Raw genomic sequence first — 23,859 nt, 5'->3', positions numbered from 1 at the left:
AACCACTAGAGCTATGACAAGGATAACACAAGAAGATAGTGACTCTACTGCTAATGACAAAGACACTCTCTTATATATGTCCAAAGTGTCATAACCTAGTGTAAATTCTAGAGTAGGATTTAAATTTTCTTGCTTAAAATTAGAGTATGATTTTTGCTTTAATTAAACTAGAGTTAAGGTTAGGTTTCTAAAACTACCTAGGGTGTAATTGGGTTTAAATGCAGCCCACATTTAACCCTAGGTCAGTCATTTGACCTAATTAGGTCACATGATGCAAACTTGAACATGTTTGCCTTGTGACTTCTTTGGGCACTTAATTCAAACAATTTAGTTTTGTATTTTCCCACCACTTTTTGTAACCCTTGGCCGACCTCTTTCACCTATAAAAGGAGATGCTTGGTTCATGATTTACTAGATTAAATATTAGTGTTATGCTTCCAAATTGCAAGCGTAAGCACTCTCTTGTATAAACTTCTCTAGGATAGACATCTTTGGTCTCACTTTCCACCTCTTCCAAGTGATATGACCAAACCAATCACTCTCCACACTCTTCATGGCAACTCCAAGGAATCCATAACTCCAATGGAGCTCTCCTTGACACATTACTTCCAATAGCTTCCGCCAACTCTTACCAAAATTCAAAGAAAACCCATTTTGGATGAAGGAGGTGCTATCATTCGGTATCTAGAGCTTTGGTTCTTCAAGAGCTAAGTATCTTCTTCTCTTAATTCCATGTTGTTCATTTGATGTTCTTAAGTGTCTTGTTGTTTCAATTCCATTTTACTAATCATCTCATGATATCTGTGCTAATTAAATCTTGAACCATCCATTTTAATTTTTGTAGGAATTCAATTTAGTATACCGTATTGCTTTTACTTTTATTTGAGTTTTATCACAATTTTATTCGGTACATTTAATTTTTAATTGAGTCATTTTCATTTTGAAATCAAGTTCAAGTAATGTCTAGTCACGTTCTTCCTAAATTTGTCATTAAATCTGTGTGGTGCCTTTTCTAATTGATTTTGGTTGTTTGCTTTAATTTGAGTCTTAATTCTAATATGAATTTGAGCTTTGGTGCATTTTCTTTCTTATATATTTAAGTTTTATACTTGTTGTTAGTTCCATACAAGTTCCAAATTCAATAAATTCTATTGTCTTGAGTTTTCATTTATGTTTTTGAAATTCAAATAGGTTACTCTATTTTCCATAATTTTGTGCTGGCTGAAAAAGTTTATCATAATTTTAATTAATGGTAAAAATAATATGAAACTCTGGAATGGAGTACTTTGAGGTGTTGAGAAAAGTGAAAAAAAACAATTACATCAAAATTCAAAATAGAAAAAAAAATGACAAATGAAAAACGAACTGAGTGTAATTGGCTCAACAAATTTGAATTGAGGAGCCAATTTGAAAAAAATATTGCAATTAATTGGAAAATTATTTTGTGAAATTCCAGTGCCAATATTCAACTTATACATTGAAGTTTCAGTGGTTAAAATTTCAAAGTTTGAATTCAAATATTTTGTTCAGCATAAATTCGACAAGTTGTGAAAAAATTCTTACAAAAAATTTGTATGGTGTTATTCATCTATTCTAGAAGCTTTCTTTAGGATTCCTTTAGCATGCTAGCTTTTCTTCGCGATTCTTAATTTTTTGTTTGTCAATTTTATTGTCTACTCATTTGAAGTCATGTTTATCATAAACTCTCTTTGAAGTAGTCGTTAAATTTTAAATTGAGCTTTTGTTGCTTTGAATTGTTTGACCTTTATTTGTGGAAGTAGCCAAATCCACTGGAGCTATGGATTCCTTGGAGTTGTCATGAAGAGTTTGGAGAGTGATTGGTTTGGCCATATCACTTGGAAGAGGTGGAAAATGAGACCAAAGATGTCTATCATAAAGAGGTTTAGACAAGAGAGTGCTTAGGCTTGTAATTTGGCAGCATGACACTCATATTTGATCTTCCTTTTCATGAGCCAAACCCCTCAATTTATAGGAGAGGGCTGAACATTTTGGAGCCAAAATTTGAAAATTCAAAATAAAATTCTCCAATGAGAAGGTGTCATGTGGACTCATGCTTTCCATGTTTAACTCACACCTTCCATGCTAAATCCTTTCCACTCCTAGGTTATCATGTGGACGTCCATGTACTCCTTGCCAAGGTAATTTTCATCCTATAATATACCTTAGACGTTCTAGGGTTACATTGGGCTCAAAGAAGCCCAATTGTTATCCTAAATAGTCACTTTAAACCCGAACTATACCTATTCTACTATTGGTGTAACACCCCATAATTTACATGTAACTATTACAATAAAAGTTCTACCAGTTTCTATACAAACTTGGAGTTTTTCAAAATATTCCTAATACATGATTAGGATTTATAGAAATAAAAATATTTACATATCCATAGCTCAAAATAAAACTTTGAAACCTCTAAGGCTCTTCTGCACCTATATGGTCATCTGCTCATGTACATTGTACAGTCATCGCAGTTCAAACACAGCAAGAAAAGCAAGGGTAAGCTAATGCAAAGAAAATCCATGACATAATTCATGGAAATAGAACCAATTTAGACTAATAATTTATAAACATTTCTTTAAATGATTTCATGTAAAATTTCAATAGCAATTCCATCATTCATATAGACCACACATGGATCTATTTTCAATCACAATCATTGGATTTCATTTCAATCTCACTTCATCTTCCGGAAGACTCATTAAGTATGCCTCTACTAGAGACTAACACCTGATCCAAAGATTATTAGCGAATCCAATAAAAAGGATCAGAGTAAGTTCAAACATCCAATACCGAGTGTCTACAGTGGGACCCGGTGTGTATGAACTCCCTCTCAGCTTCTCACCACCTAATATCTTAGTCTACATGACTTAGATCACCAGTGAAGCCAGAGGATCTCCGTTAAACATAGGCTTTTCATACTTAATGTACCATCAAATAACAACTCATACATTATCCCAAATGTATGACGTCAATTTCATACAATTTTCATCATACAATATCATTCAAAACGCAATCCACAATATTCAAAATCTTATTTAACAGAAAAAAAACAACACTTAAATACTAAACCATCAAAATCTAATATTTTACTAGTTTAAATAATATATAAACAAACAACACAATATATAAACACACAACATCCCTGCAAGAGAAATTGAATATTGGTACCACGTCCCCTTCGCATTCAGATCTTCTATCCTAGGGTGCTATTAAAAAATTAAATTTAGCTTCCCTTACCTCAATTGCTTGCTTTCCAAGCAACTTTTAGAATTTTATTCCCCACAGTCTGGATAAACTTCAAGATTTACGAGCCTAATGCAAATTATCCAAACATAACAAAAATTCAGTATATAGTAAAATAAGTTGAGAGGGTTAAACTTCTCAACTGACCCCACCAATATTGATGACTAAATCCTAAGGAAAAACAGAGAACAAAGGATATTTAGAATAAAAAGGAACTTACTCTGTTTAAAAATCTAATCGGGTAGAAATGTTCCTTAATTCGCCTGCTACAACGTGGTATGATCAGATTCTAAAATAGATGAAGATTGGGAGAGAAAATTAAGAGAGAGGGAGAGAAGAGAATATGGAGAGAGAGAGAGAGTGAAAGAAGAAAATGGCACTGTGAGGGGGTGCGACTTCTGTTTTTGTTTTTAAGAAAAGTTACGTTGTTACAATTGGCCCAAATACAAGCTCAAAAACCTATGCTACTTGACCCAAATATTTGGTTCAATTATGTTATGCTACTAGGCCTAATACATGACCCATGAAATCCTAAACAACTTTATACAATTTATTTAAGGTAAAGTTTGACCCAAAAATAATGTTGAGTCCGTCGAAACTTAGTCTTCTTGTGTTTTTCTTACAAAAGCTCTAGTTTATATTTTGATGAGATGAATTTTTCTTCGATATGCTTTGTACATTTCTTCAATTAGGCTAAAAAAATAAAGCTACTATCCTTATAAGTTTTCTTTTTCTAAATTGTTTAGAATTATGTTTATTAAGAAAAATGTTTAAATTTTTAATGTTGATATTTTTTAAGTAATATCTTTCAGGAAATCATACTAGAGTAATGTTTGTTAAATATAATTTTTTCTTATATTTATATAAGTGGAAGTATTATTTATTTGTGATTACATGTCTCTGTCATGATTTTCAGAGAACTCCATTATGATGGCCATAAAAGTGAATATATACACATTAAAAGATAAAATAATGTACACAAATCCATTTTGAATTGTCCCACATCGCATTCAGCAATAAGCAGCACCTTTCTTTTTATATCTTTTTGTTCCTTAAATTAAAATAATATTAAAATTGTATTGACGACAAACGAGTCCTTATTTTTCCACGCGCGTATTTAATTGATGTAAATATATTAATGTTGATGGTTGACTAATAATAATTGAAGTAGATAAGATGCCAACAAAATTAAATGTATGAAAACATCGTACGGTAAACGCGCGTGAAGTTTGCTGCAATTCAATCAGGCAAACGTTATAAAAAATTTAAATTATTATGTAAGTTTAAATTTATACACAAATTAATTTATAAATTATTTCGTATAATAGTTTTCAAATTTTTTTTATACTTATATCATAATATTTATAAAAAAGTTATATTGGTAGTATGTAATTGATATTTAATGTTATTGTATATATTTGGTCAGAAATTTGATTTTTTTTAAATAAAAAAATATGAGATTGAAATTCTAAAAATAATTTAAATTTGAAAATTTCTTTTTAAACCGATTTTTGTTGATGTTTTGTTTAATTCTTGTAAATTAGAGGAATTCTTGTTCGAGTATGAACATCTTGATTTTTTTGACATATTGTTGAATGATTACTTTTTAGTTAATGTTGATTAAGGTTTTTTTTAATTAATGATGGTAAGAATTATTATTTTTATTTAAATTGTTATGATTACTTTTTCCTTGTAGATTGTTATTATTTCTCGTTCTATACTAATAGAGATGTTTTTTCATAAATATCGATGATACTACCTTTTAGCCGTTGTGTACTAACTTTTTTATTTGATGTCGATTTTCTTTCATTTATTTTCGCGGCGATTATACTTTTATCATTGATATCAATTTTATTCTCTCTATCAACAATTTTTTTTATTTAAAATACATTTATATATTTGATGGTAATTAAAATGCTTTATTTAAATAAAAAAAATAATAGATTTAAACTGTTTTAATCAAACAAAGCATTTCAAAATAAAACAATTTAAATTTCATATATTTAATCTTTAGAAATTGGAAAATTCTATTAGGGAAGTAGGGGTTGATAATCACACAATGAAGACCTAGAGTCTCTTAATAGATTTATTTGCAAATATGAGTTTAATTGAACTTTTGTTTAACTTTGTAGATCCAATCAAGAGGATAATTCTAGGATGAAGAAATATACAAAGCATATTCGAGAAGACTTCCAACTCATCAAAACATGAATTATAGCTTTGGTAAGAAGAGTACTAAAAGATTGAGTTTTGATTGACTAGTCAACATTATTTTTGGGTCAAGCTTTAGCTTAAATAAATTGTATAAAGTTGTTTAGGATTTCATGGGCCATGTATTGAGCCTAGTAGCATAAAATAATTGGACCAAATATTTGAGCAAAGTAGCATAGGTTTTTGGGCTTGTATTTGGGCTAATAGTAAAATATGTCTAGTTACAATTAAAAGTGACTAGTTAGGGTAACAATTGGATTTCTTTGAGCCCAATGTAACCCTAAAATGTCTAGGATATGATAGAGGACGAAAATTACTTCGGTAAGGAGCACATGAACGTCCACATGGCAACTTAGGAGTGGAGAGAGTTTAGCACGGAAAGTGTGAGCTAAACATGGAAAACACAAATCCACATGGCACCTTCTCATTAGAGAGGTTTTTTTTTGAATTTTCAAATTTTGGCTCCAAATTATTCAACCCTTTCTCCTATAAATTGAGGTGCTTAGCTCATGAAAGATATATCAAAGATATGAGTGTTATGTTGCCAAATTGCAAGTCTAAGCACTCTCTTGTCTAGCCTATTTAGGATAGACATCTTTGGTCTTATTTTCCACCTTTTCCAAGTGATATGAACAAACCAATCACTCTCCACAATCTTCATGGCAACTCCAAGGAACCCATAGCTCCAATGGAGCCATCCTTGACACATTACTTCCAATAACTTCCGTCAAATCTCACTGAAAGTCTAAAGAACAACTTATTCGGATGATGGAGATACTATCATTTAGTATCTAGAGCTTTTGTTCTTTAAGAGCTAAGTATCTTCTTCTCATAATTTTTTTCTTCATAATTCCAGGTCCTTCATTTGATGTTCTTGAGTGTCTTGTTGTTTCAATTCCATTTTATTAATTGTCTAATGATATTTGTGCTAATTTCATTCGGTTCAAATGATTTGTGTTCTTGAACCATCCATTTTAATTTTTAGGAATTCTATTGAGTATATTGTGTTGCTTTTACAATTTGTTGAGTTTTATTGCAATTTTTTTCGATACATTTCATTTTATTTGAATAGTTTTCATTTTAAAATCAAATTCAAGTAATGTCAAGTCATGTTCTTCCTAACTTTATCATTAAGTACGTTTGGTTTCTTTGCTAATTGATTTTGATTGTTTGATTTAATTTGAGTCTTAATTCTAATATGAATTTGAGCAAGTAAAGGTAAAGCAAATTAAAAAGCAACAAAAGTTTCCATTTGAATAAAGGACTACTTCAAAAGGAATTTTAATATTGACATACAAAATTGAGTAAGAATAAAATGACAAACTGAAATTAAGGTACTGAAACAATGGTTGGCACACAAAATTAGAACCTAAAATTGGATTTAGAATGGATTAACAAAATCAAAATTACCAAAGAATTGAAAGCAAAAACACTAATACACTTGCATGATATATCTTGAAATTTGTAATTGGTTTCAGCTACTGAAATTTTTATAATAGAAAATATAATCAAATAATTGATGAATGGCACTGAAATCTTGTTAAAACACCAAAACAATTAATTTTCATAATTCTGGAAAGTTTTATGCTCACTTTATGGTGTAAGGTGCATCTCACATGTTTTCGTATTTGATTTATATTTTTTTTCTATTTTGAATTTTGATGTACTTTCTTTTTCTTCTATTTTCTAGCACTTCAATGTACTTAAATACAAAATTTAAGAATTTTTTTTGTTAATGAAACAAATTGTGACAATTAATTTTCAGTCACAATTCAAATACAGAAATTTGCCACATAAACTCAAGACACAAGGGAAATTCTAACTATAAGAACTTGTTACTAAACTAATTAACAAGTAATGAACTCAAATACAGAAATTAAAAGCAATTCAAAGGAACAAAAATCTGCAAAACATCTTCATATTTTCTTGAAACAAAGCAAGAAATTAAAAATTGAACAAAAGTACTACTAAGAATTGTTGACATATATGGATTAACATGACTTGGCATGACTGGAATTGTATTCAAAAATTAAAATGACTCAAACACAATTGATTAACCAATCAATTAAAATATTCTTAAAGCAAAACACACAAAAGCTTCACGGTTTACACAAAAGAGTTCCTAAATTTAAGATTTGTTTTTTATCAACAATAAAAAATAAGTAAATAAGAATCACTTCGGGGGTGGTTCAACCCTTATACAAAATTGTACAATAACCATCTTCTAACTAAAACTGCCTATTAGACTAACAAAAACACTAACCACACTAAAAAAAGCTTAAAATACATCAAGATACCATCCTCATACACATCAAAGGTTCCAAACACCAATTAGAATAAGAAAACGAAACAGAACGAGATTTTAGAGAAATCCAAGACCAAACCTTTACTTGCACCATTGCAAACACTTCTGACACATCAGTCACTCCCCTTTTGAAGATGATAAAATTCATGTGGTTCCAGATTTCACTCACTACCCCAACCCAAATTGTACCCCACACATCATTAACCGAATCTGAAGACTGACTCATCCTGAACTGAACAAAGTTTGACATAGGATCAATGTGAGACACGAACGACACTCCAAGCTACTTAAAGCAAAAACTCCGAACACGCCAAGCAAAACTGCAATCGAAAAACAAATGGCGGTAAGACTTTTCCTCATTCCCACACAAACAACACAATGAATTTTGAACCACCACCCCTCACCTTTCCAAATTGACCCTAGTAGCAATCTTATTCTCCAGCACCCTCCAAGCAGTAAATAAAGCAGAAGGCACGAATTTACACCTCCACAACTTACTGAATACCAAAGAAAATTCTACCCTACGATCCCTCCTAACCTGAATATAGGCATAGTTAGTTGAATACGTCTGAAGTCCCCCAACCTTCCAAACCCAACTATCCGCCTCTCCCAAAATCAACTTAACATCTTGGAAAACCTAAAACAACTGATTCACAAAAGGCTTCTCCCAGTCGAAAAAATGTCTTCGCCAGTCTAAATGACAAACCCAGACACCATTAGTCCAAGACCCAAGCTCTGCCAACTTTGCAACTTTGGTCGAACAGAGAGAGAATAGTCTCGGAAAGACTCTCTTCAACGGACCACAACCCAGCCAACTATCCTCCCATAAAGAAATATTCTTTCCATCACCAACTTTCCACTTGAAACCATCTTCAAAACTTCTTCCCCAATCCTCTGAAACTCACACCTCTTTCAAATCTTTCCATCAAAGAGAGCTCCTACGACTTTTTCCTTCCTCTCTCAAACTTCTCCAACCACCATATTTAGAAACAAGCACCTCCTTCCATAGACCACCCTTATCCGAACCCAACCTCCAAATCCATTTACCTAACAAAGCCAAGTTAAAAATCTTTAGACCGATAATACCAAGCCCCCCAATATCGCAAGGCTCACATACCATTTTTCCAAGAAGACCAAGCGATCTTCCTTCCTTCAGAACCCCACCCCCAAAGAAAATTCCTTTAAATCCTAACTAACTTATCTGCCACCCCTTAAGGCAATTTGAATAAAGACATATAAAATAACGAAATAGATGAAAGAACATACTTGATCAAACAAATCCTCCCAGTCATCGACAAACACTTGCCTTTCCACCTACTTAGCCTAGCCTGAACTTTCTCTATCACCCCATTCCAAAAGGCACCACGCTTATGACGCCCTCCTACTGGCAACCCCAAGTAAACGAAAGGAGAAACCATCACGTCGTAGTTAAGGATAACTGCAAAACGCTGAAGCGAAATTTGATCCAACCCCGTCCTGCCAATTCTACTTTTCAAAAAATTCACCCTAAGCCCAAAAGAAAGCTCGAAGCATTGCAAAATCCCCTTAATATTGAAAACACTTTTGGTGTTAGCTTCATAAAAGAATAGAGTATCATCTGTATATTGTAACATACTTACCTTCACTTTAGCCCTTCCAACCTCCAAACTGTCTATCAAATTCTTCTCTTCTGCCATCCTCGACACCCCGACCAACCCTTCTGCCACAATAAGAAAGAGAAATGTAGCTAGCAGGTCACCTTGACGAAGTCCCTTCCTAGGAATGAACTCCCTAATTGGATTACCGTTCACAAGTACTGAAACATAAGCTGATTCTAAACAACCCTTTATCCATCGGATCCAAAGATCACAGAAATCCAACCTTCCTAGCATATAATAAATAAACTCCCAACTAACCGAGTCATACGCCTACTCATAGTCAACTTTGAAGAAAACACAATTCTTCCTCTTTCTTTTATATTCTTCCAAAACCTCATTAGCTACTAACACATTGTCCAACAAACCCCTTCCTTCAAGGAAAGCCGATTGTCTAACGTCAATAACTTTACCGATCACCTTTTTCAAGCATAAAGACAACACTTAATAGATGATTTTATACAAGCAACCTACTAACGAAATGGGTCTAAACTCGCCAAGCTGCTGAGGATTTTCTACTTTTGGTATAAAACACAGGAACAAAACATTTGAACATCTGGGCCAATGACAATTAACCGTAAAATCCTTCACCACCAACACCACATCCTTTTTAATGACATCGCAACAAAATTTTAAAAAACCAAAATTAAAACCATCAGGACCAGGACTCTTTGAACTGTCACAACTCCAAACTGTTGCCCTAATCTCTTCTTCAGAAAAATCACCAATCAACAATTCATTGTCAGTTTTCGAAAGGGAACTAAACCTAACATTGTCCGGTCTAACCTGACAAGCTTCGTTCCTAGCAAACCAGACTTCAAAGAAATCTCGAACCTTGTCCTTGATCACATCCTTATCCTTGCACCACCTACCGTTAAAAAAAACCCCATGCAACTGATTCCTTACCCTTCTCCAGTTTATAGACAAGTGAAAATTTTTTGTATTAAGATCCCCCTGTTTCAACCACCTTTGCCTAGCTTTCTAAAACATAATAGCCTCTTGCTTAAACACAGCTTTATTAAATTCAGCTAAGAGAGACTTTCTTTCTTCCCATTCTAACTCTTCTAAACCTCGATCATCATCTCGTGCGTCTAATCATCAATCCTTTTTTGCACTTCCTTACTGGGAAGGTTGACATCCCTGAAGACTTATTTGTTCCATACTTTTAAATCTGCTTTTAGCTTTTTCAATATTTCTTTGAAAATGTATATCCCACCTCCTAAAACCTCATAGGTGGACCATCTCAAACTCACTAACTCTTTAAATCTGCTATCTCTTTGCCAAACATCTAAACTCCTAAAAGGTTTCGAGCCCCAGTTGACGAACACCTCTTTAAGTATAACTACACAATGGTCGGAGATTGATCTGTTTAATACGAACTGTTGGCAATGTGGCCAAGTTTCCAACCACTCCTTTGAAACTAGAACCTTGTCAATTCTGCTCTTCACCATTTCATTGGGCTTATGCCAAGTAAACTTCCTGCCTACCAACGGGATATCAACCAATTCTGATTTTTCAATAAAATCATTAAAGCCTTTTATTTCTCTAGAATAGTTTGACACCGAAATCAAACTCTTCCTCTCCTTTTTTCGTATAATAGAATTAAAATCTCCAAGAATACACCATGCCTTTGACAGTTGATTCAACCTGAAACTGTTAATCTCTTTCCACACCTCTTTCTTTTCCCGTAAAGAGCCAGAGCAATATACATTCACTATTGTTACATGTACCTCATTACCAACCTTCCAAAAACCATCAATAACAGTAAAGTTCCTTATGTTTACAAAACTAAACATCTAGAACGTCTTATTACTCCACATCGTAAGAACCCCACCAACACTGTTTATAACTTTGTTTTCAACCTAATCTACTTCGTTAGTCCCCCAAAGGAGACAAACCTTCTCCTTGCTAAAATCAGAGCACCTTGTCTCTTGTAAGCACATCATATCCGTTTGTTCCTTACTAATCAGCTTTCTTAAGTAATTTCTTTTTATGGTGTCTCCTATCCCTCTGACATTCAAACTAATTATCTTCATTGAAAAACTTACTACTCTCCCCCATCGACTTCCTCGTATTGCCACTGACCCGATTAGTCAAAGAATGTAAACTATTTATGATTGCGCCTTCTCGTCCGGGAAAAGAAAATCATGCTTCTTTACCAACACATCAAACACTAGAAACTCGTTCTTTTCATTCTTCACCCAATAAATTCTATTACAATTCTCAATTGCGTTGTCTGACGTGAAAAGAGAATCAATCCTAGTACCTGGTTGTTGAAAAAAAAAAACAGCTTGGTCCACCTGCACATCCACCAAATTACTGTCTTTGAACAAAATATATGTAGTTTCAAGCATACCTTCATATAAACCTTTCACCATCCTTGAAGCTATACACGGGGAACGATTACCTGGGTTTGTCCCCATGATACTGGCTACTTCCTTCACCTTCACCACTCTGTCCCAAGGACTTACAACCCGTTCTCCTCCTTACCTAAATTCACCTTTGAGGGGTTGTCTGTCCTCTTCCCTTCCAACAACAACAGGTCACCAACATGAGCCTCCTCCTGTAAGAAAACCGTACCCTACTCACAAACACTAGCTTCAACAAGACCCAACAACCTTCCCTCCTTGAGCTCTCGTCCTCCTCTAACACCTTCACAAACTGCCGAAGCCACCCCTAAGCCCGAAACCACCCCTACCAGAGGGGTTACAACTCCTCGCTCAACTCTCACAGACACCGGTGCATCCTCCTCTGGTCAGCACCCCTTCCGTCTAGCTTCTCGTTCCCTAGAGACACTCTGCCAACAATGTTAGGAGATGTAACATGCTCCACCACGATTTTGTTAGGACCACCTGCAACATGGTATGGACATGCAACATCACCTTTACCTACCACCCTTACACCAGAATGTTCCAGCTCGTCAATAATTGGACCCGACCCTAGTGAATCTCCCATCCAACTCATGTTTCCCACGTGGCCAAGTAAAGCCCATCAAGAGAAGTCTCATTAATTGCGTCCAGCTGAGTGCTTATTGACTTCGTCTTTAAAACTTGAAGATTATTTGCATGCGCCTCTAGTGTAAAGGAAGCTCCTCATTAAAAGCTAAAGTTCCACTATGAGACTTCCATGTGGACATCCATGTGCTCCTTTTCAAGGTAATTTTCGTCCTATATTATACTCTAGACGTTCTAGGGTTAAATTGGGTTCAAAGAAGCCCAATTGTAACCCTGACACTTCTAACCCTAACTAGACCTATTCTACAATTGGCTAAATACAAGCCCCAAAACCTATGCTACTTGGCCTAAATATTTGGTCCAATTATTTTATGCTACTAGGCCCAATACATGGCCTTTGAAACCCTAAACAACTTTTGTATACAATTTATTTAAGCTTAAACTTGGCTAAAAATTAATGTTCACTAGTGAGTCGAAACTCAGTCTTCTTCTATACTTCTGGCCAAAGCTCTAGTTTATGTTTTGATGACTTTGAGGTCTTCTTGGATATGCTCTATACATTCCTTCAATCTAGAATTGTCCTCTTGATTAGGACTACAAAGATAAAAGAAAAAAAACCCAATTAGGCTCATATTTGAAAGTAAGTTTATAAACAGACTATATGTCTTCATCCTCCCTGTGGTTGTATGTGGCTGGATGATTGCCATCAAGGTGCCTGTTTTCTTTGCCTGGTCTGCGTCGTACATAGTCGGGGTGAGCACTCGCTTCACCCTCAAAAGGGATATTTTCAACAAGGATTATCCACCCATCATATACGTCTTTGTTAACATTGAATTCACCTCCTTCAGGTGCACCGTTATTGTGAATGAAGGCCTATGTGACAACTTAGTTGAACCTCTCCTCGCACATATAAATAATATGACTTTTTGAGTTATGGAGCTCAACTTCAACAACCATCTCCTCTCGAGCATGATTTGAGACATCAAGATTGTCCTCTAGCTCTTTCATATCAACCGCTCGACGTTGATTGTTTTTCTCCAAGTTAGTGCATTTTGCTCGAGATTGATTTAGCTTGACATCATTCTTGCGTATTTTTCCTTCAAAGGTAGAATTGGCCTCTAAGGCCCTTTTCAGAGAGCTGATAGCATTGATCATCTTGTGCTCCAACTTGGAGATAGCCTTGACATGCTTTATTGCCCTCGTCATTGATTACCCTCGTCAACAACAAAGCACGACTCTGCAACTCAATGCAAGTTGAGATCAGATCTTTCACCAGTGTTGACCGTACTGCTTGCTCTTCTTAGGTGTCAAACCAACATGAACACCTTTGGAAAAATGGAGTTCAATACGGAGCAAGGAAGCAAACTCTTTAGTTGTTATACTGGGTGAGGAAGGAGGATGAGGAGGCAGTGTCAACTGTCTCTAGAAATCTCGGGCAGACCTCCTGGTAGTCCTCTCCTTTCTTTTCTTGTTCCTTCGGTCATTGGCGCCCGAGGGTGGTACCAATTTGATAACGTTGACCAAAGAATCTCAAGTCACATACTCGAGGCTGCCCCTTGGATGTCCAATGATCTCTTTCCTTAGCGCCAACATCATAGATTTGGAACTTCGGATAGATTTAGGCATTATGCCTGCAAAAAAGCACAAGGTTAGTAAAAGTTTAAACTGACCAAAGAAAATAAATTTGTCACCTACCATTAAAATCTACTAAACAAATAAATGACCACCAACTCTCGAGTAGGGAGCCTCCTCAACAGTTTGTCAAAAACACAAAAAACTTCTTAGTCTTTGGTGCTCGTGGACGAGCGAGGCTACTGTTTATACCATGTGAGGGACTTGGTCCAATAAAAAGGGAATTTAGATCTACCCTCTCAGTCATAGAAAAATCCCTACCCTCCAGATCAATATAAACTTTGAAAAACTTTCCCTCGAAGTTTTTGTAAGATATGTAGGGAGAAAAAAATAAGATTACTCTTCCAACTCGAGAGCGACAACCAACTTACATGGTCAATCAGATGAGAAGAAGAAGAAGAAGAAGAAGAAGAAAGAAGAAGAAGAAGAAGAAGAAGAAGAAGAAGAAGAAGAAGAAGAAGAAGAAGAAAGAAAAAAAAAAAAAAAAGAAGAAGAAGAAGAAGAAAAAAAAAGAAGAAAGAAGAAGAAGAAAAGAAGAAGAAGAAAGAAGAAGAAGAAGAAGAAGAAGAAGAAGAAGAAGAAGAAGAAGAAGAAGAAGAAGAAAGAAGAAGAAGAAGAAGAAGAAGAAGAAAGAAGAAGAAGAAGAAGAAGAAGAAGAAGAAGAAGAAGAAGAAGAAGAAGAAGAAGAAGAAGAAAAGAAGAAGAAAGAAGAAGAAGAAGAAGAAGAAGAAGAAGAAGAAGAAGAAGAAGAAGAAGAAGAAGAAGAAGAAGAAAAGAAGAAGAAGAAGAAGAAGAAGAAAGAAGAAGAAGAAGAAGAAGAAGAAGAAGAAAGAAGAAGAAGAAGAAAGAAGAAGAAGAAGAAGAAGAAGAAGAAGAAGAAGAAGAAGAAGAAGAAGAAGAAGAAGAAGAAAGAAGAAGAAGAAGAAGAAGAAGAAAAGAAGAAGAAGAAGAAGAAGAAGAAGAAGAAGAAGAAGAAGAAGAAGAAGAAGAAGAAGAAGAAGAAAAGAAGAAGAAGAAGAAGAAGAAGAAGAAGAAGAAGAAGAAGAAGAAGAAGAAGAAAGAAGAAGAAGAAGAAGAAGAAGAAGAAGAAAGAAGAAGAAGAAGAAGAAGAAGAAGAAGAAGAAGAAGAAGAAGAAGAAGAAAGAAGAAGAAGAAGAGAAGAAGAAGAAGAAGAAGAAGAAGAAGAAGAAGAAGAAGAAGAAGAAGAGAAGAAGAAGAAGAAAGAAGAAGAAGAAGAAGAAGAAGAAGAAGAAGAAGAAGAAGAAGAAGAAGAAGAAGAAGAAGAAGAAGAAGAAGAAGAAAGAAGAAGAAGAAGAAGAAGAAGAAGAAAGAAGAAGAAGAAGAAGAAGAAGAAAGAAGAAGAAGAAAGAAGAAGAAGAAGAAGAAGAAGAAGAAGAAGAAGAAGAAAAGAAGAAGAAGAAGAAGAAGAAGAAGAAGAAAGAAGAAGAAGAAGAAGAAGAAGAAGAAGAAGAAAGAAGAAGAAGAAGAAGAAAGAAGAAGAAGAAAAGAAGAAGAAGAAGAAGAAGAAGAAGAAGAAAAAAAGAAGAAGAAGAAGAAGAAGAAAGAAGAAGAAGAAGAAAGAAGAAGAAGAAGAAGAAGAAGAAAAAAGAAGAAGAAGAAAGAAGAAGAAGAAGAAGAAGAAGAAGAAGAAGAAGAGAAGAAGAAGAAGAAGAAGAAGAAGAAGAAGAAGAAAGAAGAAGAAGAAGAAGAAGAAGAAGAAGAAGAAGAAGAAGAAGAAGAAGAAGAAAGAAGAAGAAGAAGAAGAAGAAGAAGAAGAAGAAGAAGAAGAAAGAAGAAGAAGAAGAAGAAGAAGAAGAAGAAGAAGAAGAAACCCCCCAAAAGGAGCTAGAAGAAGACATGACTAACCTTTTGGAATAAACGGTCGACTGATAGTAGTAAACGTTAGAAGACGAAGATAAATGTAAACAAAGGGAAGAAATCAATTATTCAATTGGTAGTAGTTCCTGTTACAATATACTTTAGGTAACATGTCAGATGTATTCACATGTAATGTTACATATTAGTAAAATAAATCAATCTATCTATATATATATATATATATATATATATATTTATTTATTTAAGAAGCAATGGTAAATAAATTAAAATCATATAATTACTATACTTAAAAGATATAATTTATTCAAAAGAAGACCATTAATCTAAAATGACATAACGACAGATTATATATATATATATATATATATATAATTATTTTTAAAAGGTTAAATATACTTGGTCATAATAAAAAAATTTACAATGTCAATCGCTTAAATCTCTTAGTTGATTTGATATTTAAGATATTTATAAAAGAATTAGTTAGCGTATTATAATATGTACTCATTTATGTCCAAATCATTGGGTAAAGTAATATTTTACTGTAAATACATTAATGATTTACTATAATTTTAATACAACGGTATCATATAAAAGGCTTTAGGTTAATAACTTAAATTTGGAACTTATTTTAAATTTTCAAACATCAATAAAATAATTATATTTACAATAAAATAAAATAATTTTTCAATAAATCTTATCTTTCCGTCACGTCCAATAATGTTAGTTAACTCCATCCTTTTCAGTTTTATCCTAACTCAACTCAAAGATATTTAATACAAAAATATCTTCTTTTTGTCTCTCATTGCAAAGTTGAAAACGTATACATCAAATTGGAAAGTTGATATGATAGCAATAAGAAAAGAAAAGAAAAAGTTGATATAAAAGATCTTGGCTTTGTTTATTCGAATTCATTTGTTTACCTCAATTGCCTTATACAATGCATGGAGGCTTCTCAAAATAGTTAAAAAGTGGGCCCAGGATACAAATAAAATGTCATTTTGTTCTTACCCTTCGCGACGATGGATTACTAAAAGATCGTCATAATAGTTAGATTAAATTAAAAAAGAAACATTTTTTTTAAATGCAATGCCAGTAAAAAACGAGCCTTCGTCTAAATTACGAAATGAAGATGATTATGGCAAACAATTTAATACAATTCATAGACACAACTACTTACGAATTACTGCATTGCAACAAGGATTAAGAAATGGGTCCAACACAGTTATGAAAGTGTATAACACAATTATGAATGTGTATATATAGTATATGGAATTGTATAATTAAACACAAAAATGGAAATAATACAAATCTCATTGAATTTGTTTTGTTTATAATAGGGTCACTACAAAAAAATGTGTAAAATGTGGCGGTTTTAATATGGCAGTTATTAATAACCGCCACAAATTTCAGTATAATACGTCATTTCATTAACCGCCACAATTATCTTTTAAATTATGTCATTTTTAACCGTCACAATTTTCCTTCATATTTGAAAACTTGCTTTGAGTTTTAAAAATTGAAAATTGAATTTTTGAAAATTGAATTTTTTTTTGAAAACTTAAGAAAATAATTTTTTTTTAAATGGATTTTTTTTTAAAACTTACTTTATTCCTTTTTTTAAACTTACTCTCACAAAAACTAATTGAAAATTGAATTTTTTTTTAAAACTTAAGAAAATAATTTTTTTTGAATTTCAGTTTGGAAAACCTAACGCTCTTCACTCTCGTTCCTCTGCCTCCACAACACTCTCGTTCCTCTGCCTCCACAACACTCTCATCCCTATGTGGAGAACCCTTAGCGCTCTCTCCCTCTACACAAACCCTAGCGCTCTCTCCCTCCATACGAACCCTAGCGCTCTCTGCCTCCACACGTTTATTGTCACAAAACCCTACTCTCGCGTCCGCCATCGCCACCTCCTTGCAAGGATTCAACACAATCAAACCCTATCGCCTTCAGAAGTTCAAATTACGCCTCTGATGTGAAGAGGTCCGATTTGAAGGTAATTAAATGCTTGCGCGTTCTCTTATCAATGCTTTGTTTGATGTGTAATTGAAGGAACTGACATGGGCAGTTTTGATTCTCTTCTCTATAGATCTCCTCTCTTTTTATATTATGATCCTTGTGAAATTGAAAACATAATTGTCAAGCTTTCCTTCACAGGTAATAGCTGTACTTAGTTATCATGATCTGATACTTTCTCGTATAGGTTTCTATGTTTTGAAAACTTAGATATGAAAATACGATGATTTCTGCAGGGGAGGACTTATGGTTTCAATGGAGCACTTATAAAGGCCACTAGAATATCAGGAATGCGAAATTTCAATATAAATGTATGCAGATATGTTCCGTGATAAGTTTCTTGTACTATATATTTTTCAGAGGGAAAGGTCAACTGATTTCTCTGTGATCATGAAGGGTAGGATTTTGGCCTTTTACCAATCAAAGCAGCTACCTGGGGACGTTTTGTTCTTCTCAATCTGGAAAAAGAGAATGTCTCTCAGAAGAAAGTTGATAGCCATAATGTGTCAAAGGAATGGCTGGATAGCTGTTCAGAAGTACTGAGTTCCACTGGAATTGATTCTTCACTAAGTTATGTTTGCAGACGTGAATACACAATTGAATGCAATTGGAAGGTATGAATTGACTATTTGATTCAATTGATTCTTTTTCCTGGAAGTTATTGTTTATTATGTGAGCTACGGTTACATTTTCTTTATAATTATGTGACCAGATTTTTATCTGGTTTATGAAACTTCACTCTCACGTATAGTAGGTAAACCTGTTTGCTTTATCTCACAAGTGAACATTCTCTACAAGAAATTTTAAACATCAGCTTTTATTATATCCACAATGTTGTTTGTATGATTCAATGGGTTTTTTTTTTCTAAGACTTTAGCAATTTCAGGGTTTTTTTTAAGGTATTCTATGATAACTAACTTAGATGGTGGCTATCATGTGCCGTATGCACATAAAGGCCTTGTTTCTGATCTTAAGATGGATTCCTATTCTATCACTGTAAGCTTCTTTGCTGTCTTTAAAAAATCTTTTCATTTTACATGCTATTGTACTGTAGCATGAAAAATTGAGTCATGTAGATGGTTTTTTGGGACCCTTGTTATATGACTTTTTCATCCTTTTCTGCAACCAGAATAAAGAATTTTCTTTATCAGTCTACTAACTAAAATAATTTTCTAAAGTGAGCTAAAATAATAAATACTTTTGGCACTGGATTTTTTATTTCTTTTGTTACACATCTGGTTGCTTATGTTCTAAAAAGATTGTTTATGAATGAGACAACAGATGTTTGAAAAGGTTAGCATCCAAAGTTGTGAAGGTAGCTCAGAGAAAAGCGAAGAGAATTATGATCGACTTGGAAGAAAAGCTATATACGCTTTTATTTACCCAAACTTCATGATTAATAGGTGCTTGTTTTGTTGTTGTTTAGGCATGGTAGATCATTTTTTCAGTCATCTTATTCATTTAAACAAGAAATTTTGATATATTCAAGTGTATTATTTGTTTTGCAAATTAGCATGCTTTATAACTTGGGGTGCTTGCTGGCCTTCATAGGTACGGACCTTGGATGGACACCAATCTTGTGGTTCCACTAGGACCCAACAAATGTCAAGTAATATTTGACTACTATCTTGAACGCTCTCTGAAGGTAACTTCTAGTTATGTAGGCATATAATACCCTATATTCTATCCATGATTTAGAGTCTCTAAAATGTATCTGTTGTTAACTTACTGCACTATCAACCCTATTGGACTAAGGATAACAAAAACTTGTTTTCTTGTATGGGCTCCCTTTTGGTCTATCAGCAGAAAATTATTTATACTCTTAATAGTATATATATATAATAACTATCTATTACATAAATCTGTACATAATTTTATATATATTTTGTTGGCAATAAAAAAATATTTTATGCTATCATTGTTATTACACTTGGGGAAGTGGGGGTGTGTACTGTTTATCATTAATGCATGCTGTGCTACCAATAGAATATCTTTGTGAATAACATTTGTGGACTCATTTGTATCCCTTTCTGGAATATCAAAATTTGGATTGGAATTACTTATTATACCGTCGATTACATACTAATGAATAAACATGGTGTTTTGTATTTAATAACACCCCTTAAATAAACATGATTCATTTGCGAGGCTTAAATGAATAAACAAATTAATTTTGTAAATATAATAAATTTTATTTTACAAATTAATTTTTATATGGTGAAGTTAGACTTCAATTTATTTTTTTAAATGGTATTAAAACTTATGAGAGTCTATCTTATTCACGTTTGTTAGTCTATTGTGTTTTTTTTATATCAACTCTTTACTTCTTAATCTTAATATCTCTAGTATTCCATGTAGGTATGATAAAGATTTTACTTTAATTAAAAATATAATTAAACTAAATTATAAAAGTGGGTATGAACCTTACCTACTAACTAAATTTATATAATTTGGTTAAATTTAGAATTTAGTTTCTAATATATATTGCTAAATATCAATAATTAGATTATTTTACCAATATTGATAACTAAAAATTATAGTGACATTTATTATGTATACATAATTAATAAATAATTTATTACATTAAATGTTAAATGATTAATATATATATATATATATATTCGTTTTTATGAGTATTTAGAGGGACAATTAGAGGAGCTGTAGAAGATTTTTTTCCAGGTTAGATTTTGTGGCCCATTCATATTGTTCAAATTGAAGAGATTTCCCGACCAACGGAGATGTGTATATGGACTATTGATTCACTTCCTTTTTATTAGCTTTTCTCAGTTATTTATGTAATTAAATTTTTGCTGTATATTCTATGATAAACAAGTTAAATGTTAGTCAATGATATTTGCAGCTATCAGGAAGCAATTGAGGACATTACAAAAAGAATGGGTGCTGGCATGGCCAAATTTACACATGAAATACCTTTTTGACTTTCACTCCATGTTCAGGTGTGTTGATGTATGGGTTTCTTATTTGTCACTTCAATTTAATTTTATAATCCAGGATTTGAAATATGAGTAGAATTCTGTTAAGGCAGTACAATGCTTAAATGACAGGGTCACTAAAGCTCTGATGCATGCTGAAGATTCCTTAATATACATGTCTGCTTTAAGAGGCTCGTCTATATTTCGTTTTTGTGCTATACCCCAGGTACTGTTCTTTTACTTAGTTACTTCTGATGGAACTGTTATTTAGTTCATGTCACTCTATGTTGCAATGATATACAATAATTTATATGCATGTTTTATATTGTTTGCATACCATGTTATGTTTCAGAAGAGTTAAATCATTCCAGCTTCCTCCCTATTCAGTTCAATAAAATATGAAAAAGTAAAATTAATATATTATGCCAGTTTCTTTTAAGATTTAGTTTAAGACTTCCCAAAAGATGTGTTAATAACAATCTATTATACAATTTCTAGTTAAGTGTTTTACCTATACATAGTGGTAAGCCAAGAAACAAAATATCTTTTAATAGAAACTTCATGTACAATAATTGTGAGAGTACAGATTGTCTTCCTGTGGTTGAGTGATTTTAATAGATCATGATTGTGTGAGGGTTTAGCTATATAGCCTTGCTGGTTTTAGTTAATACTACGTGGAATAAGAAATTTGTTCTTTTGAGTTGCATATGTTCTAGAGGAAGAAGCTGCTTGGGTGGATTTACTGGGTACAATCTGATGCTATGTGGAACCTATTTTTCTTTAAGCACTATTAATTTTTTTTTGGGGTCAAAGGGGTGTTAGTTTCGTTCATATTCATTTTATGTTTAATGAATCTAGCAATAGTTATTTTGATAATCTTTCCCTAGTAATTTTGATGTTTATTTGACATGTGCTGTACTGTGACAGATAATGGCAATTGGAACACTAGCGTTATGTTACAACAACATTGAGGTCTTCAGAGGGTGTAGTTAAAATGAGGAGAGGTTAGAACAACTATTTCGATACTGAAGTCTTTTATTGGTGTCTTTTTATTTTATAATTATAAACATACAAATTCATTAACTTAAAATTATTTATTTCAGGCATCAGATTATGGAAGTGGTGCTCCATCACCTAATCAAGTAATAGGATCAAGTGCTGGAAGCAAAACTGATTAGGATGTGTGTTTTAATTTTAAACTTGATTGGGGATGTATGAACTTTTGAACAATTATGTGTTGTAATTTTAAACTTGATTAGGGATGTATGAACTTTTGAACAATTATGTGTTGTAATTTTAAACTTGATTAGAAATGTATGACCTTTATATGTGTTTTAATTTTCAATTATATATAAATTTTTGAACATTATTATGTGTGCTTTAATTTTCAATGAAAATGAATGGATGATTATAACTTTATACATTATTTTATTTTATTATGCAAAAGTGGTGGTTAAATTTTATAATTGTACAAAACAGATTATAAAAAAGATTATAAAAAAGTGGTGGTTAAAATTTATAATTGTATAAAACAAATTATAAAAAAAGTGGTTAAATTTTATTTATTCAGTATTAAAATTACGTCAGTTAAAAACGCCACTACTTATGTATACTATGGTGTCAGAATTTTCTTCAATGCTTGTAAATTGCGACAGTTATAACTGACACTACTTACATATAAAAACCGTCACAACTTACACTATGTTTAAAGTGGCGGGTGTTGCAGCGGGTAACATAAAACCGCCACATTAAACTTTGTGGCGGCCAGTTCTATGGCGGTTTGGGAAACTGCCACAAGCGTATATTGTGGTGGTTATAAACGTCACTTTATACGAAAAAAACCGCCACAATATACACTTTTCTTTGTAGTGGGTACTTGTTTTACAATTTTTTACTCACTTTTAACTGACTTATCTGATAACTCCTTCCTACTTCAAAGCAAATGATGTGTAAATATGAAAATGATAGAGCAAATTTTTTAAAATATCTACATGTTAAGGTTAAACTAGAGATAGGTGGAAAATATGAAAGTGACCCAAATAAAGGAAGAACGCAAATAAAGGAAAAAAGAGAGTCATCTTTCAACCTCGAGATTGTGTTTGGTATAGGTTTCATAATCAAACAAAATTCACACTTTAGGTTAGGGAGATCACCATTCCTAAATCTTAAAAAAAAAAATCATAAGTTAGATATCTCTGAAGAATATGGTGTTAGTCATATCCTCAACGTATGTCATATTTTCTTATATGATGCAAGACTTCCAAATTTGTGGACGAATTTCCTATTAGATGGGAAGGAAGATGTAAGTTATGATAGTGAAGATCTTGCAAAAAGATATTAAGAAAATAAACTTTAAGCCTAAATCAACCTTACAAAATCGACTTATAAGGTGAGGTTTTGCATCAACTTATATACTATAAAATGTCCTTATCTCTAGTCGATGTGGAATCTCCAACACACACTCCTCAAGTTGAGACTCTCCAACTCGTGCATAAGACTATATATTTATGGGTGATCTGATAGCAATCCAATAGCAGATGACCTGATAAGCCCAACAAACTCTCGGTAGAATATGCTATAAATGGCTCTAATACCATACTAGGAAGTGGACTTTAAGCCTAACTCAATCTTATAAAATCGACTCAAAGTTGGAGGGTCTTAGCGTGAAGGGAGTGTGTTGGAGATCCCACATCGACTAAAGATAAGGATATTTCATAGTATATAAGTGGGTGCAAACCTCACTTTATGAATCGGTTTTATAAGGTTGAGTTAGGCTTAAAGTCCACTTTCTAAGAAAATATGAGAAAAAAGAATATAAAGGAATAAAATCAAGAAGCATGACTAGAAGAAATAAAGAAAAAGATATTAAGAACAAATTCCAAGGGAGAATCGTAAGAGAAAAACTTTAAAAAATGGAAGAAGAAATAAAGAAACACTTAAATTTGTAAATTTCTTATACTATAGAGTATTCCTTGACTCCTTTGGATTATTATGCAATCTAAGAGAATATATATGAGAGTAGATAGGATGAATTTTAGATAAGTGAGTATACACATGAAGAGTTTTTA

At 32.9% G+C, this 23,859-nt stretch overlaps 1 protein-coding gene and 1 long non-coding RNA gene across 17 annotated transcripts; one reads left to right on the top strand and one right to left on the bottom strand.

Moving 5' to 3' along the window:
- Positions 1-12,764: 12,764 nt before the first annotated feature.
- Positions 12,765-14,394, bottom strand: LOC137815462 (uncharacterized). Its single transcript, XR_011081754.1, has 2 exons — positions 14,064-14,394; positions 12,765-13,999 (listed from the first exon to the last, which is right to left on the bottom strand). It is a non-coding gene; the product is annotated as an uncharacterized lncRNA (long non-coding RNA).
- A 3,133-nt stretch (positions 14,395-17,527) lies between these two features.
- Positions 17,528-22,157, top strand: LOC137813707 (choline monooxygenase, chloroplastic-like). 16 transcript variants are annotated; one of them, XR_011081482.1, is made up of 10 exons: positions 17,535-17,838; positions 17,932-17,999; positions 18,095-18,169; positions 18,255-18,472; positions 19,140-19,261; positions 19,410-19,503; positions 20,719-20,815; positions 20,924-21,017; positions 21,719-21,795; positions 21,895-22,157. XR_011081482.1 is itself a non-coding variant. In XM_068616090.1 (10 exons), the coding sequence occupies exons 3-7, from the start codon at positions 18,149-18,151 to the stop codon at positions 20,734-20,736; spliced, it is 468 nt and encodes a 155-aa protein (XP_068472191.1). In that variant the 5' UTR covers positions 17,535-17,838; positions 17,932-17,999; positions 18,095-18,148; the 3' UTR covers positions 20,737-20,815; positions 20,924-21,017; positions 21,719-21,795; positions 21,895-22,157. The 16 variants fall into 16 exon arrangements, 6 of the variants coding, with proteins under 6 accessions (XP_068472192.1, XP_068472191.1, XP_068472194.1 ...); XM_068616090.1 differs by having other exon boundaries at positions 18,260-18,472; XM_068616093.1 differs by having other exon boundaries at positions 18,260-18,472; positions 20,719-20,825.
- The last annotated feature ends 1,702 nt before the right edge of the window (positions 22,158-23,859 follow it).

The sequence above is a fragment of the Phaseolus vulgaris genome, chromosome 1 (assembly GCF_000499845.2).
Source record: "Phaseolus vulgaris cultivar G19833 chromosome 1, P. vulgaris v2.0, whole genome shotgun sequence".
Classification (NCBI taxonomy): Eukaryota; Viridiplantae; Streptophyta; class Magnoliopsida; order Fabales; family Fabaceae; genus Phaseolus; species Phaseolus vulgaris.
This window is presented reverse-complemented; position numbering and strand designations above follow the sequence as displayed.

Coding starts and splice junctions, on each gene's coding strand:
- LOC137813707 (XM_068616091.1), top strand. CDS start 18,149: ATGCGAAATTTCAATATAAAT. Junction 18,170..18,259: donor TGCGAAATTTCAATATAAAT/GTATGCAGATAT, acceptor CATGAAGGGTAG/GATTTTGGCCTTTTACCAAT. Junction 19,262..19,409: donor CCAAACTTCATGATTAATAG/GTGCTTGTTTTG, acceptor TGGCCTTCATAG/GTACGGACCTTGGATGGACA.